Source organism: Vicugna pacos, chromosome 33 (assembly GCF_048564905.1).
Source record: "Vicugna pacos chromosome 33, VicPac4, whole genome shotgun sequence".
Classification (NCBI taxonomy): domain Eukaryota; kingdom Metazoa; phylum Chordata; class Mammalia; order Artiodactyla; family Camelidae; genus Vicugna; species Vicugna pacos.
Window position 1 is genome coordinate 9,719,037 of NC_133019.1, and position 15,451 is coordinate 9,734,487.

General features: G+C 50.8%; 1 protein-coding gene across 2 annotated transcripts in view; it reads right to left on the minus strand.

Moving 5' to 3' along the window:
- GRIK4 (glutamate ionotropic receptor kainate type subunit 4) overlaps nucleotides 1–15,451 on the minus strand; it is a 388,102-nt gene that overhangs the window by 125,126 nt on the left and 247,525 nt on the right. For both annotated transcript variants that reach the window (XM_072953873.1, XM_072953874.1), the window contains 2 exons: nucleotides 8,889–9,067; nucleotides 4,559–4,612 (listed from right to left, as the gene is read on the minus strand). In XM_072953873.1, the coding sequence (XP_072809974.1) occupies nucleotides 4,559–4,612; nucleotides 8,889–9,067 (233 nt within the window). The remainder of the gene's footprint in view (nucleotides 1–4,558; nucleotides 4,613–8,888; nucleotides 9,068–15,451) is intronic.

The following is a 15,451-nucleotide window of genomic DNA, read 5'->3' on the forward strand; positions in this document are numbered from 1 at the left end:
CAGCACCACTCATAATAGCCGAAAGGGAGAGGCAACAGAGACATCCACACTGATGGATGAAGAGACAAACGCCACGTGGTATGTATGCAAAACGGACCATCATTCGGCCTTGAAAGGGAAGGAAATTCTGACACATAAATGACCCTCCATCTCCCAAAGCCCAGGGCTGGCGCACTCACCCTCCCTGCGGGCCGGACCCTGACAGAGAAAGAAACCGTGTTTCTACAGGGGCGAAGGAATGGATGGTTTAGAAATTTGATTCATGATGGATACTTTTGCCCCAACTCTTGTGATGGGTAATCCACCGATGAATTCCGGAGCAGCCAATCTAATCCACTTATTACAGATGCCCTAAATCAATCAGCCTTCTGAACACCTGCATGGGATGGACTTAAGGGGACCTGACCAGTTACCCAGTAATTACTGGCACCAGCGAACCCTACAATGGCCATGCACAGAAACTGAACCACCTGGTTCTAGTCATTCTCTGGAAATTAACAAAATGGCATTTTAGGAGTCACTTTTATAGTTTGCTAGAGGCTGGGCAGCAAAATAAATATCTCCTGTTCCCTTTAGTACAGGGGACGTATATGTAGAACTTAAAATAATATCTCCCCCTTACAAAACTAGTATTGCTGTGTGGGTAATACCTCCCAAGGCAGGCATTATTAGTGTCTGCCAGCAGATGAGGTCACTGAGGCTCAGAGAGGTTAAGTAATTTGCACAGGATCACACAGCTGGGAGCAAGTCAAACTAGAATTCTTATTCATGTCTATTCATGCCAACCTCCGTGCCTTTTCAGCTCACCGTGCTGGCTCTCAAAGAGCTAATCTGAGTGCCTGCTACATTACTGTGACAGAATTTAGAGAGATGGGACATGATGGGGGCCCTTGAGGAATTCAGAGAAGAAATAAATAAGAATTAAAGTCCAGGTGGCACCCATTTTCGGGGGGGGAGGGGCTGTAGCAGCCTAGAGGACCACTCATGACCCTCTGTACAAAGCCCCTCCCACTCTGGCCTAAGACTCCAACTGCAACTGGGCAGAAAAAATGGACTTAAAAATAGTTTCTTTACGTCCACTAGGGGTTTGTCCCTTCCAGAGAGCCAAGGCCCTAATGAAAAGCTTCCAGCATCTCTGACTGGTTGACTTTTGCAATGGCTCCTTGCCTATTTTCTTGGCTATTATTCAGCCATCATCATTCATGCAGTTACTTTTCCGATTTCCCCTTGCAAACTTACAACTGTGTGAATCCTGTTAATTCCGGGTTCAAAGAACTCTCTGACTGAGGAAGGCTCCCAAAGCTCATCTCGTTCTATGCCCGCCCCCGCCAAGGAGGACCAAAGCTCTTTGAAAGCTGAAAGTGTCACAGTGTTACCAAAAAACACAACGCCTTAGAAATACATGGTACTCTGCAATTTACAATGCATTTTTCTTTATCCTTGCCACAACCTTGTAAGATGTGATTACCCTCATTTTACAAATGAGAAAATCGGGGCTCAGAGAGTCAGTGTGCCTCCCTCAAAGTCACACAGTTAGTGTAAAGCAGAGTGGGAACTTGACCTGGGTCTCCTGACTTCACAGGCCAGCGCTTTCCCCACTAGACAAATCATCAGAATCATTGTCACCATTTTTGAGAAGAGGGAATAGTTACGCAGAGTGGGGGATGCTTTCTTAAAACTCTCCAATCCAAGCAAACGCATCTTATTCTCCTTACTGTCCTGGGACCTCATCTTCCAAACTACTAGCCTCCTTCCATCTGCAAAGTCACCCTCCTGACCCTTCTGCTGCCCTGGCTGCAGAGGGGGTGTCCCTGGCAGGCTGGCACAAGGCAGGCAGCCCCTGGCCTGACTTTTTCCTCTCCTCCGTTCTACTTCCCAGGCTCCCAAAATGGAACACAACTGGAGTTTAATCTCTCTTTACTCTTCTGCCAACTTGCCCGAGCTCCCCCAGATGCCTCCTCACTTTAAGCAAATGCTTTTGCATTGCTCAGGGAAGAATCTAATCCTTCCCTTCCCTTTACATGTTAATGCTCTGATTTACAGCAGCAGGTTAGACGGGAAAAAAATTCATCAGCAAACAAAGAAGTTCCTTCTGCTTTATATTTTGAGGGGAGGGGGCCGAGGGGGACTTCTGGGGTGCTGGCAATGTTCTATTTCTGGATCCGGGGGCTGCTTACGCAGGTGTGCTTACTTGGAACACGTTCACTAAGCTGTGCACGTATGATTTATGTGGTCGTCTTCTCTAGGTAATGCTAGACTTCAGTGGAAAATGCCAACAATGGAACAGGCAGGTCTGACTAGGCGACGGCTGAATGACTGGCAAGCCTGCCATGGAGGGAGTCCCTACACCAGAAAAGAAGCTATACGGGGTTCTTCAAGCGGGCTTTGAACTCTGAGAGCACACGCCTGTAGGATGCTTTAGGGCGAACAGTTTCACAGCAACCGCAAGAAAGGGCTGTTCACAAAACTACAGCTGCAAAAGAACGGGGACCTCAGAAGCCCAGCCTGTCTCTTTGGACAGCCATCTCTTCAACCTCGCAGGACATTTCAGGAGACCTGGTCCCTAAATCCAGGAAGGGACACTGAACGAGCCCCTAGGTTTACCCTACCACCTGTGTTGGCCACGATTTCATTTTAAGATTCAGGAGTCCAATCTGAGGTTGAATTCTGCTTCCTAAACACATCAAGGATCTTGCAGTTCATTGATACCTGCCTTCCATCTTTTCAGAAGGTTACTTTCACAGAGGGCTGTAAATAGATAATGAATAATAATTAACTGACACACCCATCCCTGGAGCCGTCCATGTGTTTGAAGTGACTCACTCTGGACAGACCACATACTCTTAATCTCCAGGTGTGTGAGTTTATCCTTATTCCCAAACACTCTTGCCTTCTTTATCAAGAAAAAAAAGCCTACCTGTCTTTCAGGGCGTAGCTTAACGGCCCCGTCCTCCGGGAAGCATTTCCTGCCTGCCCCCGGTGGAGCAAGTGGCCCCTGCTCTGGGGTCTAAAGCATTCTGTGCTCGCATCTCACAGAATTTGGCACTTCGCAGCGCAACAGGTGCTTTGCAATAGGCTTTTCCTGGGCAGGCCTGGCTTCTTATTTCCATTTTAATCCCCAAGGCCTGGCCCGGTGTCTGTTACATCAAAAGCACGTCTGATGAAGGTACCCTGTAAATGATCTAGGTATCTCATGCATTTATAAAATAAATCAGTACATAAAATAATTAAATCTCTTCTCTGAATGATTATTTATTACAGCTCTATCTGTAATAGACCAAAACTGGAAACAACCAAGATGTCTCTCCATGGTTGGGGTAGACGGTTAAGCAAACGGCGGTACATTCACACCATGAAACACGACTTGTCGATAATAAGGAACAAGCCACTGATTCACGCAGCAACTTGGATATGATCTCAAGGGCACTGCGCTGAGTGGAAAAAGTTAACCTCAAAGGCCACTTATTTATGACTCCATTTATATCAAATTAGAAAACTACAGACATAGAGAACAGATTAGCAGTTGCTAGAGGTTAGGGATTGTGGGAAGACGGGAGGTGGGTGTGAGTATAAGATGGTGGCTGGAGGGAGATCTTGGCTGGAAGAAAATAGTTTTGTGTCCTGATTGCCCTGGGAGTCACACATCTCCACGCATCTTAACAGATTTGATATTTTCATATCCTGGTTTTCAGACTGTACTGTAATAATGTCAGCTGTAACCACTGGAGAACACTGGGTTAGAGGTCCATGGTACCTCTCTGTATTACCTTTGTGACTTTCTGCGAATCTATAATCACTTCAAAATAAAAAGTTATAATGTTTTAAACCTATCCTCCGAGGTTCTTTCTACTGAGCCTATCTATACTTAACAACATTTCATATTTTTTAATACTTTACAGTTTCAAGACACTTACATATCAATTAAATTATATCATTTCAAAATGATGCAAATCCATGACATAGCTGTGCTGTCCTTAAGCCCATTTTACAGATAAGAAAACCAAGGCTCAGGGCTTGCTCAAGGGCACACAGTGTGCATGTGGTAAAGCTAGTGCTCCAACCTGACTCAATTAACAATTTCTATAGACCTGTTTATTTAGCTGCAAAATAAGAGGATGTGGCAAAAATGGCCCCTGGAGGCGCATCCAGGTTTAACTCCATACTCCTTGTACGTCGGCTACACGGGCTAGTTGTGTTTCAGTTTCCCTACTTCTGAGCCAGCCACCTCAGGGGTCTGGCCATTAGAGGCCGGACTGCAGGCCAGTAACTGGACCTATAGGGGAGACTTATCCATCACAGGGACCAGCATGTAGCTGGTAGCATCTGAACCGAGGCATTAGACTCCCCAGATCCCCATTCTCTCAAGACTAAGCATCGTTGGAATGAAACTCCCAGTGGCTCTTGGGTTTCTCGGACACCCTGCCTCTCTGGCTGGCTTCTGCTCCTCTGTTTCCATTTCCCCTACTCCCCATCTCCTGGGCTTCATTCCGTCACACCCCACTGACCCTAATTAATGATCCTCTCTATGCCAAGGAGGTGAGCTGTGAAAATGTCTTACCAGATTAGTGAAGATGTATGTGTAATAGGCTGACACCATCCCTAGTTCTGCCGCCTGCAAAGAGAAGAGAAGGAGATTAGAAAGGAAAATAAAAACCCACTGGAACTGAATGAGCAGTGAGGGCTCCAAGTGTCTGCCCTCTGTCTGGCCCACTTCCCCTGGGTACCACACAGAGCAGGGTATCTTGACCGGTTCTTAAACTGCCCTCGACCTTGGAAGATGAAGCACAGAACACTGGCTTCTAGAGCAGGGTCTCTCCACCCCACCCCACACCTCTGACTCACAGTAGCTGATGGTCTCCTGAATAACTCAGTCCCCTGGGTGTAACGGTATTACGGAAGCCAGGATGACTTTAAGGGAAATGAAACAAATAATAAAACAGGCTATGATCGTTATCTCCACAAGTTTTAACAATAACAACGGCCAACATTTAGCCACTGTTCGGTATGCGCCAAGCACCAGAGAGCATTGGACTTGGGTTAACTCGATGAGTTTGGGGGCTGTTATTCCTTCACCAGCCCCCATCTGACAGCGGAGGGGCTGAAACACCGAAGGCTACGTAACATGTCCAAGATCACACAGCTCATAAATGGATAAGATGGAATTAAAGGCAGGCAGCCTAAGACCCCCCCCCCCCGGAGGACTGTGCATTGGTGGGACTGCTGACACACCCCTCTTAGGGGCCAAGGCCGAGACAGGAGAGTCTGTGGGTTGCAGGCAATTTCCAAAATCACCCCACCCCAGTCAGAATGAGAGCGAGCAAGACTCATAAGCACATTTTTGAATCTGCAGTGATGCTGGAAAACAAGTGACTCATTTGCAAACCCTGGTCCTCTTATTAGTAGGAAGGAGCCAGTTGCTTGTGACATGCCTCGCCCTTGGTCACAGTGCAGCAGCGTGTCTCAGCACACACACGACAGCTGCTACTTCAGAATGGCCTCTTTTTGTCTGATCTTGGCAGCATCGTAAATACCCCTAACCAACCTTCCCCGTCAGGGTGCCTGGCTTGGAGTGTGACAGGTGGCATAGAAGCTGACAAGGAGATCACGGAAATAATGAGCCCAGCTCTCCCCAGGGCCCTCCTCCCTCCTGACAGTCGGTTAGCTTCATCATGTAGCCGGCAGCCTCGGGCCACCAGGAAACCGCTTTTGTCTTGACTATTGAGATGCAGGGGGGGAAGCAAAACCAGGGACATTGACATTTTCCCTTTGCATAGTGTTTCTCTCTCCAGGAACTCCAATAACTTTGTGAGCATTGTTATAGGAACCCTCACTGGCTCCTTGAAGGACAGGCCTGGGTCATTTAATCACCACCGCCCCAGTGGGAAAACGAAGTGACTGGGGCAAGATGACACCGGGGTCACGATGGAGCTCACGGCCCCCGCGTTAGGCCCCTCCTCCCTCCAGCAGAGCTACGTTGCCCCTCCAAGTCCAAGAGCATGGTATGGCATGACGCCCACCTCCATCCCTTCCCCCTGCCGCACTGTCCATGTAATACGCTGCTCCAACCGCTGCCTGGGCCGACGGGAGCCCCCTGGTGACAGGGATGGGCCCAGGGCAGGGGGCTGGGAGAGGGCACCGCCAGACGGTTAAAACCATTTTGCGAAATCTGCTGTCCTAAAAATAACAGACAAGAGATCCTTGGCTTTTAAGACCTGAATTCTGGATAAACACGGAGTTCGCTGTCGGAACAGCCATTCAATAAAGTAAGGGATTATTCTGAAAATCCTGAAATCAAGAGACGACAGAGTGCTGCCGAGCTCCAGGCCAGGCTCACGGGGGCACCCCGAGCCTCCCGCATGCTCCGTGTGCCCTCTGATCACACTGCTTGCCACAGCCTCCCGGAGGCCCCTCAAGGCCAGGTTGAAACCCCAAGCAAGAGGAGCCTGGAGCCCCAGGGAAGCACGCGCACTGAGTCCAGGACTGACGCAGGGCGGGCCTGCCTGGGGCTGCTAGGAATTCAGAAGGCAACAAAGGGAAGAGGGTTTCCTGAAGCCTCACTGGTCATTGATGGATTTGCTTCCAAGGTCACAGGGCCTGAGGCTGATACCTGACCACGGGAAAGCCTGCCACTGGCCACGCAGAAGAATTACTTGCTAATAATGACCATTACAAGGGAGTTTCCTGCAAATGCACAGACATAAAAAAAAATTAAAAAGCATTTTTAATGAAAATACCCAGTATTGGCAAGGCATGAGACACCTTTAAGCTGCTGGTAGGGGTGGAAATTGTCACAGCCTTTCTAAAAGGCAACCTTGTGAATCATACCAAAATCCTTAAAAGCATGCATACCTTTAACTCAGTAATACCACTCCTAGAAATTTATGCTCAGAAAATATTCATGAATGTGCATAAAGATTTATGTACAAAGATGTGCATCCTAGCATTATTTATTATAGCAAAGATTGAAAGCAACCTGTATCTCCAACAAAAATGAGATGGTTAAATAAATTATGGTACATCCATATGATAGCAAATGATGCAGCCAATAAAATATTAGTAGAAAAAATATGTAATGACATGAGAAAAATGCATAGCATATAATTAAGTGGAAAAAAAATCAGATTCCAGAAGAGTGTGTGCAGTGTGACAGTAATTTTGGAAAAGGAAAAAAATGTGTCTGTAAAGGCAGAAAGGCTAGACATCAAATTTTAATAGTGGTTATCTCTAGTTGATGGAATTGTGAGTGGTTTTTATTTTTATTTTCTTCCATGCGCTTTTCTATACTTTTTGAAATTTCAACAATGAACTAGGCATATTTAAAAAGACGGGGAGGGGTAAATGCAGATTCGATTCCGGGAGCCATGAAATATTCCCGGGCAAGGGTTGACCCTGAAAGGCTTCTGCCTGGGGGCTGTCCAGGCAGAAACCAGCTACTGCAGAGAAACGAGTATTCTGACCTGCCCTTGGCGAGGGGACTGGGGCATATCTACCTTACTCCTGACTCCCCACCTTCCCGAGGACTCCTCAGCCTGTATCTCTTGCGCCCTGAAACCTGGAGGACCTTCTCCATCCTTGATGACTTCATTGATCACAGCCCCAGAGTTAAGAGAAAAAAAGAGGAAAAAAGGAAGAAAAGCGAAAAATTCTTTGTTTGCATGTGTGTCTGTGAGTTGGTTGTACGCACACAGACTTGGGTTGGGAGCTGTGGAAAATTACTATAGTAACTGGCTGAAGGGAAGGCCCTCGGTACTCAGAGAACTCACTCAAATCTCTTATTAACTCTGAGACAAAACCAGTGGAGGGAAGGGAGGTTAGGAGAGAGCAAGGGAGGGAGAGGAGGAGGCATGGGAGGGTCTGCTGGGCTCCTCGGGGCTTGGCACAGGTTAATCAGGATGCTTGCTTCCCACCGTGAAAAATGGCAGGTTGCACTTAAACGTGCAATTAAAATGGCATTAGAGGAGGCCAGCGTGCCTGGAGAGGCTTGGAGAGCCGTCGGGGCCAGGGAGGAGCCCAGGAGCAGGGTCCACTCGATCTAGGGCTGTTTGCCTAGCCAAGCCACCAGCCCAGGAACCGCCAGCAGTGACTCCAAGGCTGCCCAGCTGTTTGCAAATGCTTGTCCAGCGTGGATCCCCAGGCACCTGACTTCCCTCCTTCTGCCTCTCGGAGCAGCCTCACTTGCAGAGGTCCAGTCTCCATGGACGTGCGCTCTGATTCAGGGGCTGGCACCCTGCCCCTCTGGGTCCCCGGGGTGGGTAGGGGAAACTGGCGATTTGCTCTTAGAGGGCCTTGGACAAAGCTGCTCATCCCGCAGTGTCTCAGTTTCTTCATCTGCCGAGGGGAGATGTTCACCCACCTCATGTGGTCGATGGGAGGATTACACTGAGAAATTACATGGCAGCACTTTGTTGACTGTAGTGTATGAGGATGATACCTGGGGCCGATAGTAAGTAACACACGCAGATGTGACTGCCCTGGTTGTCAACACAGGAGACACTTCTACACTGCTGGGCAGATAGCCTCTGCCCCAAGCCCCCAGTGGCCCACCCCACCACCCTCACCCCTCCGAGGACCACATGGATCACAAAGCCTAGGGTCTGTGGCAGGTCTAGGTCTGGCCCGTGTCTCAGCCAGTGGCTGTCCCACTGCACCTGGAGGGAAATGTTTTTACAATATGGCCATCACCTCGCCTCCTCCTTTCAGCTTTTGGGAACCTTCCATCGAAACTGAAGCACATAGAGGTTTGTCAGGTTTGGAGGTCCAGCCTAGGGCGCCTTCAGCCTCAGCCCGGGGGGACGCCCACAGCAAGAAGGGAGCAGAGTGCCAGGTGGGAGGGAGGGGGAGGGAGAAGGCCGCTCAGCCCCACCAGCGCCCGCCCAGCCCGCGCCCACCTTCAGGAGGATGGTGTGGGACATGGAGGCGTTGGCGTGGATGATGATGGTGGCTGTCTTGTCGTCCCGGATCTCCTTGAGGAGTGGGGTGGGGTCCCTGGTGTCGTCCAGCATCCGGACCGAGAGTGTGTCCTTGGAGATAAGGAATTGCCGGAGCAGCTTCTCTAGGTTTAAAAGGCCTGGAGGGAAGAGAGGACGAAGCCCCTGAGGGTCCACGGAGCTGCCTCGGGAGACGAGGGAGCAAAAGCAAGAGGAGTGGAGACTGGTGGGGAAGCGGGGCTGGGGGCTGGCCCCACTGCTGGTTAAGCAGCCACATCCCATCCTGAGTAGGTTTCTTGACCTCTGCGGGCTCCAGTGATCCCACGTCAAATGAAGAGAATGCTCAGGGCCCCGGGTGAAGCAGAGAATGGGGCTCCCTTGAGCGAGACAAGAAACTCCCCGCTCCTCCTCACAGCCCCGGGGCTGCCCAGCGGCCAAGCCTGGGTTCATAGACCACCAGGCCTGGATTTCTTTCTCTAACTTGGCCACCAGCTCCCTAAATAACCTTCAGTGTGACTGGGTCTCGACCTCAGTGTCTTCATCTAAGAAATGAGAATTCAGGCACACCACAGAGACACTGGAGGTTCGGCTCCAGATCACCGCAATAAAGTGAGCCACGTGAATTTTTTTGGTTTCCCAGCGCATATAAAAGTCGTTTACACTATACTATAGTCTGTTAAGTGTGCGATAACATTATGTCTAAAAAAATGTACACACTTTAATTTAAAAACATTTTCTTGCTAAAAATGCTAACCATCAACTGAGCCCTCGGCAAGTTGTAATCTTTTTGCAACGGTAACATCAAAGATCACCAACCGTTTAATAAATATAATGATAAGGAAAACGTTGGGAACATTGGAAGAATCACCAAAATGTAACCTAGTGACACAAAGTGAGCAAATGCTGTTGGGAAAATGGCGCTGGTAGACCTGCTGGAGGCGGGGTTGCCACAAACCTTCAATCTGTGAAAAAAATGCAGTAAAACGAGGCGTGCTTGTAATATCAGCGGCCAGAGCCCAGGGCTGGGGCGAGGATTAAACGAGGCAGCACATCAAGTGCTGGGGCCGGAGCCTTGCACAGGGTGAGCCCTCAGAAATGCTACATCTAGCTCCAGGAGAGCCTTCATTTCCACGTGGAGGTGGGGGAGCCGTTCCCGCAAGGTCACAAGGCCCGGAAAACAGGTCTAGCAAAAGCCTTTGAACTCCTCAAGGCATCCTGGCTGCACTAAGACTAGGTATTATAATGATGATGAAAGAACAGGCTTTGAACTGCTCTCCAGCAGGCAATCATGTGAGCCCAGAACAAAACAGAAAACTGGGAGTGTGAGCTAAGGACTCCCTCCCTCCTTGCCGCCCCCCTCACCTGCTGCCTCAGGGCAGCGGTGGGCAGAGGGGCTCCAGAAGGATGCCACTTAATCCTGCTTTGTCTCTGACAAGGGAGGCCAGGGGGAGGGAGTGTGCGTGGAAGGGGTCTACTGGGAAGACAGTGGTCTCAATTCCAATGAGGAGGGACCTACAGGCATCTGCTCCCCAAAGCCAACAGCAAGAGTAACATTTATTGAATTCTCATTGTGTTCCAGGTAATGGGCTAAACATTTTCCGTGACTCATCTCACTGAAGTCCTCACAACAGTCCTTTAAAGTATTATACTCCCGCAGTGCAGAGGAGAGCAGGAGCCAAGGAGAGAAGTGGGTACGGTCTCCACACACCGTGGATGGCGAGGGAAGGGTTGCTTTCTAACCAAAGATCCCCGTGCTCTGGTTTCTAAATCAGTTAAAGGAATATTAAAGCAAGGATGTCGGGAGTACAGCCTTGAGGACTCCTCCCTGTGCAGGTTATGCACCCTCCTGATGTGAGGGGCAGAGTGCGCTCTGAGGAGCACTGGACCACCTCCTCGTTTTGTAGAGAGGTGACAGGATGTGCCCAGAAACACAGCTGGGACCAGAATTCCCATTTCCTCATCTCCATCCAATCCTCTTCCCCTGAGACCAGACTGCCGCTTAGGGCAAAACATAAGAGGCAGCAGGCGCAGATCCCAAGGAGGCCTGGGGACCTGCGTCTCTGGACCCAGGGGGGGAAGCCTACACTTGATGTGCTTTGTTAACAAGGACAAGGTAGCCAGGGGGAGCCCACTGGCCTGGCATGATGGAGTCGGAGTGCCTGGAAGGCAGGCCAACCCTTAACCTCCCGTCATGGGTCTGGAGAAGGTGGTCCAGGGAGACAGAGGCTGCAACAGGGATAGGGGAGCCCCTGGAGGGCCTGTTATCCACAAAGAGGTTTCAGAAACATGGGCAGAATGACGAGAGAGGAAGGTCAGGTCTGTTCATCCAGCATCACTGACCTAAGTGCCAGGCACTGGGCCAACAAGACACCCACACAGAAGTGGGGTCACGTACAGACCCTGCCCTCCTGGAGCTTAGGGTCCAGGAACCTGTAGCTAAGTCTATAGCAAAGTTAAAATCAAATCCTTATTTTGTTTCATGGCCGAAGAATCTGGTTTTCTATGGGGCAAATGCATTTTGTGCTCTAAGTCAAATGGAGAGAATATTCACATCTTCCACAGAGATGATGTGAAAAGCGAACTTCCACTTGGACAAAGGTCTGAGCCCCTGACCCAAAGGTCACTATAACCAGGAGGTCGGGGAGGCCACAGGAATGGAGTCTTGGCCATCTCCTTGGCTCACAGAGAGCTCTGCCGGGGCATGGTCTAGGGGACAAGGCCCTGCAGCTGGAGGGATGAGGGAGGGAGGGGAGGCAGAGGTAAACTCCTTGGGGCCTGGGATGCAGCAGGGAGAATCTTGGAGCTTGGCTGGGAGAGAGGCCAAATCCCCTGGGATCCTTCAGATGGGCAATGAAGTTCAGTAGGAGGAATCAGAAGCCTGGGGAGTGGCAGTGTGATTACCCACAGCACGGAGAAGGCTGGCAAAGGCAGCCCAGGGACCCTTCATCCCTTTAAAGCTGGCAGGTGCACCGAGCTCCCAGAGAAAAGAGCCCCCAGGTGTCACATAAACTGGGGACCCTGTGCCAATCAATACCTACGTGCCCTTGAAACCAGGCAGCCCAGCATCACCCCCCATCTCATCCCACTGCTGAGAGGCAGGGGTAGCCCAGGGAAGGAGAGGGGAGAAGGGCAGGGCCAGGACCCCTACTCATCGCTCCTTCCCCCCGCCTGCACCGCACCCGAAGCAGCAAAAAGAACACGAGGTCGGACGTGAATCCCAGCTCCTGCACGGGGGCCGCTGGGTCCGCTGGTGCGGGAAAACCCCTCCGCCCCTTTGTGCCTCCGTGCCCTTATCTGTGGAATAAGGACAATAACTACCTTACAGGGGGAGTAAGAGGATGTCAAGTAAGCAGAACTGGGTCTGTCACCCGGGAGGTGCCTCACAAATCTGGTTTCCATCCGCCCCCTCCCCCGCCATTCACATCCTAACCGTCCTTCACCGCCTCACCTCCTCCCAAAAGCCTTCGCCCGCCTCTCCGGCCCCCGCCCGCTTCTCTCTTCTCTCAACTCGTACAGGATTTATTATCCAATCTACAGAGTATAGCCCTTGGTTATAAACCATAGGAAACATTTGATAGCATACACACACGCATATATGCATACGTATTACGATATATAAAATACACTCTAATTATTTCAGTGTTGGGTAGGGATCCTGTCGCAAACTTCCCAGCACGTCCCTGGTGTGAGGCAGGGGGCGCAGTGCTTGCTGGTGGACTGAACCAGAGATTCTGGGGGGAAGAGAGAGACTCCACATGCCAACAGGCCAGGGGAGCAGCAGTGCCAGGTGAGAACAGACACCGTGTCACTGGAGGAGCAGCTGAAGGAAGGGGGTGCCTGTCCTGAGGAAGAAGGGAAGGGCTGTTGCAAGACGAACTTGCTCTTGGCAGCGTCAAGGACTAACCCCAGGAACAGATGAGCGGGTGGAAGTTGCGGGGGGACACATGTAGCTCAACATAAGGAAGAAGCTCTGTTTGCTGTCTAAAGAGGCAGTGGTGTCATGGAGAGAGTGAGCTCCCCATTGCTGGAGGTATTCAAGGCAAGACTGAACTCTCTCTTGAGAACAGCTGCAGAGGGAATTAAACTACAAGAATGTTGACGTCCTTCCTGCCCAGAGTTTCTTTAATTCTATGAATCAGAGGAAGATTCTTTTTTTATTCTAGACAGTGGAAGGCATCTGCAGAAGAGGAAGGGGTGGTTTCGTTACATTAAGAGTATCTGGAGTTTTTCGGTGTCGTTTGGCATTTCCAATTGTCATTCTCCTCGCCTCGATCTGCTTAATGGAACTAAGGGATTTACCAAAGGCAGCTGCCAGCACAGGGGTTAAAAGCTGCTCTCTTCCCGGCTTCCTCCTCCACCTCCACCCCGACCCTCCTCTCCTGTGGAACTCTTGGCCCAGCAGCGGGTCTGCCTGCCAAGTCCAAGGCTGAGAGGGACCTGGGGAACCTATTAGTCTCACTCAGGATGCAATGGGATGGATCGATGCGAAATCCAGCAGGCTGGCTGCTCTGGGAAGAAGGAGGGAGGCTGGCTTCTGGGACTGGGAGGCAGGGGACCAGGAACGGTGGGAGAAGGGAGAGGCCGAGAGAGGCCCAGCTGGGGTGGACAGGGCTCCAGGACAAGGACACCGGCACCTAAGGGATGGGTCTGCAGGGGACACAGAGGAGTCTTGTATCAAAAAATAAGAATAAACACCCATTTCAACAGCATCCCCCCCCTCCACCGGCCGATTCCCTGGGCTGCAGGCTTTGGTTCCGGAAAACGCGAATAGTCCCAGCAGAGGCGGCACTTTAAAGCCTTGTGGGAGGCAGCTGATGTCACAGTGACCTCAGGGGACGGTGGTGGGGACTCAGCGAGACGACGTGAGTTCACCACCGTGCATGATGCCCGAAACCTGGGACGTCTCCACTTCCCTCCCCTTGCCAGGTGCACAGCACTCTGGTGTGCGGTTTTCACACCGTTTCCAGGGAGCAGATTCTGACTGAGAGAGAGGGATGAGGGTCCGAGGTGTTGCCAGAGGGGCAGGGGCACAGAACAAGTTCAAGTGCTTGAACGACGTGCGTGTATCACCTGCTTCTCCGTGTTGCTCCATCCCACACCCGGGCTTGGCCCCAAGAAAAGGTAGAAAGGGCCAGACCACGGGGGTCAGAGGAGGAGCTGCAGAGGGGCTGGGGAAGCAGGCTGAGGTCTCCTCTGGACCGTCTGCTGCCTTGCATGGCCGTTAAGCCTGTCCACTTCTCTGACGGCAGGGGTGGGCATGGGAAGACCTCTGTGCTCCCCTCGGCCTCTCCACTTCGGGGTGTTTATCCATTTATTTATTACTGGGGCCCAGCAGACAGCCCTGCCCTGAGAATTGCCTTCAGTGTTTCCTGAGCTTCTTCACGTACTGTTGATTAAACCCCACAAGTGCCAGGGAAGCGGGTATTGTCATTATTCCCAGGTAGAGACCAACCACTGAGGCAGGAAGGACCCAGTGATGGATCACAGAACAAAAGATCCTGGGACAGGCCAAGGTCCAAACCCAGGTTTTCTGATTCCAAGTTCTGGCTTCTGATTCACCACTTGAGTCGGCCTGGGAAGAAGTCAATCCTCTCATAAAATAGGAAAAACGGTCCCTCACTTACTTCTGTCTCTTCCACAGTGCTGGGAGAAGCAGGCAGAGGAGGTGACAAGAACCATGTGACCTTGAAAATGGACGTAATCTCTCTTTTCTTCATGCATATAAGAATGTCTGTAGAACCCACCTTACATGGTTATGGGAGGTTTAAATGAGATCATTTCAAACCCTCAGCAGAGTGTTTGTAACGTAGTTAAGTGCTCCAGAAATGGTTGATTTGCATCACTCTAAGCAAAAGGCCTCCCGCAGAGCCCCCTGGGGGACAGCACGGAAAGGCCAGCGACTGTCTGTTATGACACCGATGCCACCACCAGGGCTACAGGACACAGTAACAGTAATTAAATGCGCATTGTGTTCTGGGCCCAGATACCTTCCACTCAATTCCCCTGAGAGGCATTATCATCCCCACTTTACACGGGAGGGAACTAAAGCTCAGAGAGGTAAAGGGACCTGCTTAGCATCACACAGCTCATGGAGCAGCTTGGTTTGACTGCAAAGATGGTTCTCTTTCTACTGAATCAGCCTGTTTTTCTCTTCAGCGGCACTCCCTCCCCAGGAGACCGAAGTCTCGCTCCTCTTCAACAACCTGGACCGAGTTCAGCAAACACAGGGATGTTATAAAGACAAAGCTGCACTCCGGTCACTGTGCTGCAGGTCCTCAACCTGGCCTTGCTCGGAAGGGATCCGAGGCAGGAGGGAGAGGAAAAGTCTCGTGTGCCACCTGTTCCCCACGTGTGGACACTGTTACACTCCTTGTGTAAGTCGTTCAATTTAATCCCCTCAACCATCTGGGAGAGAGGAGTCACCATCCCCATTTCATAGAGGAGACAACAGAGGCTAGCGAGTGCTTACATCACTTTGCCAAGATCACACAGGTAGTACACAGGTGGCAGAAGTGTAGGGGGAA